Source organism: Orycteropus afer, unplaced genomic scaffold (assembly GCF_000298275.1).
Source record: "Orycteropus afer afer isolate SDZICR_OR568_19922 unplaced genomic scaffold, OryAfe1.0 scaffold00330, whole genome shotgun sequence".
NCBI classification, from domain to species: domain Eukaryota; kingdom Metazoa; phylum Chordata; class Mammalia; order Tubulidentata; family Orycteropodidae; genus Orycteropus; species Orycteropus afer.
The window spans coordinates 417,558-420,690 of NW_006921917.1; the positions used below are offsets into that span (position 1 = coordinate 417,558).

Consider the following 3,133-nt stretch of genomic DNA (forward strand, 5'->3'; position numbering starts at 1 on the left):
CTCTACTGGACTGGTTCCTAAACCAGACATTTGTCCCAGTGGGTTATCTATCTACCTAGGGAAAACTGGATATGGGATTTCAAATTTACTTTTTTTTTTTTTTTTTTTAAATTACCTTTTGAAATTTTTTGGAAGAAGGAAAAAGTAAATATCCTGGAGGAAATATACTCAGTTGGTACCAAGAAACAGCTATATAATAAAGTTTTCACTGATGCAGTTCCTTACATGTCAATGAGAAGGTCAAGTGACCACGACTTTAAAACAAATCCGTAATGACAATTAATATTAACTCACTTGTTCTTTGGTCTGGGCTTTCTGCACGTAGTCTCGGCCGACCTTGATCCGGGGGGTAAGTATAGCCCGAGTAAACTCCATCACATTCATCCCAAGAAGGTGGCAGAGTTTCTGTGCAACTAAAGTTTTTTTAAAAGTCTGTCAGTCCCCTAAACATCAGGCTTCTACTTGTGATCTCAAACCAAGCTCACTGCCATGAGTTGGATCTGACTCATAGTGACCCCTCCTTGGGTTTCCGAGGTAGTATCACTACAGAAGTAGATTGCCCGATCTTCCTTCCGAGGAGTGGCTGGTGAGTTTGAACCGCCAGCCTTCTGGTTGGCAGTCAAACGTCTTAGGCACTATGCCACCAGATCTAGTCATCATACACTCAATAGACACTTTGAAAAACTTTAGTAATCATTCAATTGTATTAAGAAACAAACCAAATAAATGTGTCTCAAGTTAGACAAGTTTTAGGTCTGATGAAAAATACCTTTATCCTTTTAAAGAAGATACTCATCCTTAGGTGATGAGAGCTGGTCAGTCAGCATCTACTCATTCTGGAGAGTTTAATGAGTCTTAGAACCCAAAGATAATGGGCAGAACGAGAAAAATGATCTTCAAATTGTTTAAATCATAAAATGAGTTCCCCAAAATCTCAGCACATAGATGAACCTGGGGAACATTATGTTGAGTGAAATAAATCAATACCAAAAAAACAAAACAAATATTGTATGTACTCACCCTCTACAGACAAATATATAGAAATTAATACACATCAGGGGTTACCATGGATTGGGGGTATGAGAGGAGATTCAGTCTTTAGAAAGTAAACACTTGTTATTTTGGGGGATGAGAAAAGTAGCACTGAATGAGGGTGAAGTGTGCACAGCTTAACAAAGGTAAACAATGTCACTAAAATGTACACAAGAAGAAAGCACGTTTTGATAACTGCTGTGGTGTATATAATTTTGATATAACAATAACCAAAAAATACGTGTGCGTATATATGTATGTAAACATATACGTATATAGGCGTGTATACGTGAGTATACGTGTGTGTGTGGGTATATATAGGTGCATGCATATGTATATGTATGTATGTGATTGTATGCACATAAAGGCAAGGTAACCATTGCCGTGGAGTTGGATCTGACCCATAGCGACCCCTCCTTGGGTTTCTGAGGTGGTATCACTATGGAAGTAGATTGCCCAACCTTCCTTCTGGGGAGTGGCTGGTGGGTTTGAACCATCAGCCTTCTGGTCAGCAGTCAAGCGCCTTAGGCACTACGCTACCAGAGCTCCCTGTATGCACATATATTCCTATATAAAGTAAAGTACACAGGGGGGCGCAATTATTGATATTTCACTGACATAGGCAAACACCTCCAGGGATTGATTTCCTGGGTTTGAGGGATTAGGAACATAGCCTCGTGGGACATCTAGGTCACCATAGTTCATACAGGTCATGTTCTACATTCTCGTGGGTAAGTAGTGCCTGGGGTCTTAAAGTTTGTGGGCAGCCATCAAAGATGCAACTATTGGTCTCTATTCATGTGGAGGAAAACAGAAAGGAGGAGAGGAAAAATTCAGAGAGGAAAGTAGGCTTTAGGACTAATAATCTAATCTACATAATCCACAACCTCATCCACCTTGAGGCCTGAAGAACTAAGTGGTGGCTGGCTACCACTACCAACTATTCTGATCAGGGCCACAATAGATGGCATATTGAAGATACAAAGAAATAGAAAATGCAAATAACCCACATTCCATTGCTTTTTATCCTGATGAACATCATTTTAAAACCAAAACAAAAAACCAAACTCACTGCTGTATCCAACTCAGAGACCCCTTCTTGGGTTTCCAAGGCAGTATCCCTACAGAAGTAGATTGCCTAATCTTCCTTCTGAGGACTGGCTGGTGGGTTTGAACCACCAGCCTTCTAGTTAGCAGTCAAATGCCTTAGGCACTACACCACCAGAGCTAGCTAAAAAGTACTTCTATCTTGCTTTAATTCACTCTATTGGATATTGTAAGGCAGTAGTAGACTTACAATAAGGAACCCAAGTCCTAACAGTTAACACTTGGCCACTAATTGAAAAGTTACTACTTTAAATTCACCCAGTGGCTCCTTGGGACAAAGGCCTAGCAATCTGCTCCCATAAAGACTAAAGCCCAGAAAACCCCAAGGTCACTATGAGTCTAAACAGACTTAACAGCACCTAACAACAACCACCTTGCAAAGGAAAACACTGGCAGATACTACCTAAACCAAGTGATCAAAGTCAGTATCATCAATAATGGGGCAAACTCACATCACTACACTCCTGATACGATGTACCAAGAAGGATACAACATCGCTTCTGTGAGATTCTTACCAAAAACTTATAACCCAAATTTAACCAGGAGGTAACATAAGACAAATCCAAATTAAGGGGCATCTTACAAAACTATTGTTCAGTATTATTCAAATGTGTCAAGGCCAAGAAAGACTTGAGGAACTGGTCCACCTGAAAGGAAACTAAGGAGCCATCAAAGCTAAACACAAGTGTTGTATGTGATTCTGGACCAGAAAGAGGACATTGGAGCTGACAAAATGTGAACATCTACAGAACAGACAATGGACTAGGTGCCATAGAGTCAGTTTTGGTTCATGACACTCCGCATGCGTCAGACAAAAAAAAAAAAAACTGCCAAACACACTGCCATTGAGTCATATCTGACTCATAGCAACCCCTCCTTGGGTTTCCAAGACAGTACCTCTACCAGTCTTCCTTCTGAGGAGTGGCTGGTGGGTTTGAACCGCAGCCTTCTGGTTAGCAGTCAAGTGCCTTAGGCACTATGCTACCAGAGCTCC

At 40.8% G+C, this 3,133-nt stretch overlaps 1 protein-coding gene across 1 annotated transcript in view; it reads right to left on the reverse strand.

The window, feature by feature from the left end:
- The window catches only part of MYH10 (myosin heavy chain 10), a 159,394-nt gene that overhangs the window by 74,228 nt on the left and 82,033 nt on the right, over positions 1 to 3,133 (reverse strand). The window contains 1 exon segment of the mRNA XM_042782460.1: positions 295 to 413. Coding sequence (XP_042638394.1) covers positions 295 to 413 — 119 coding nt within the window.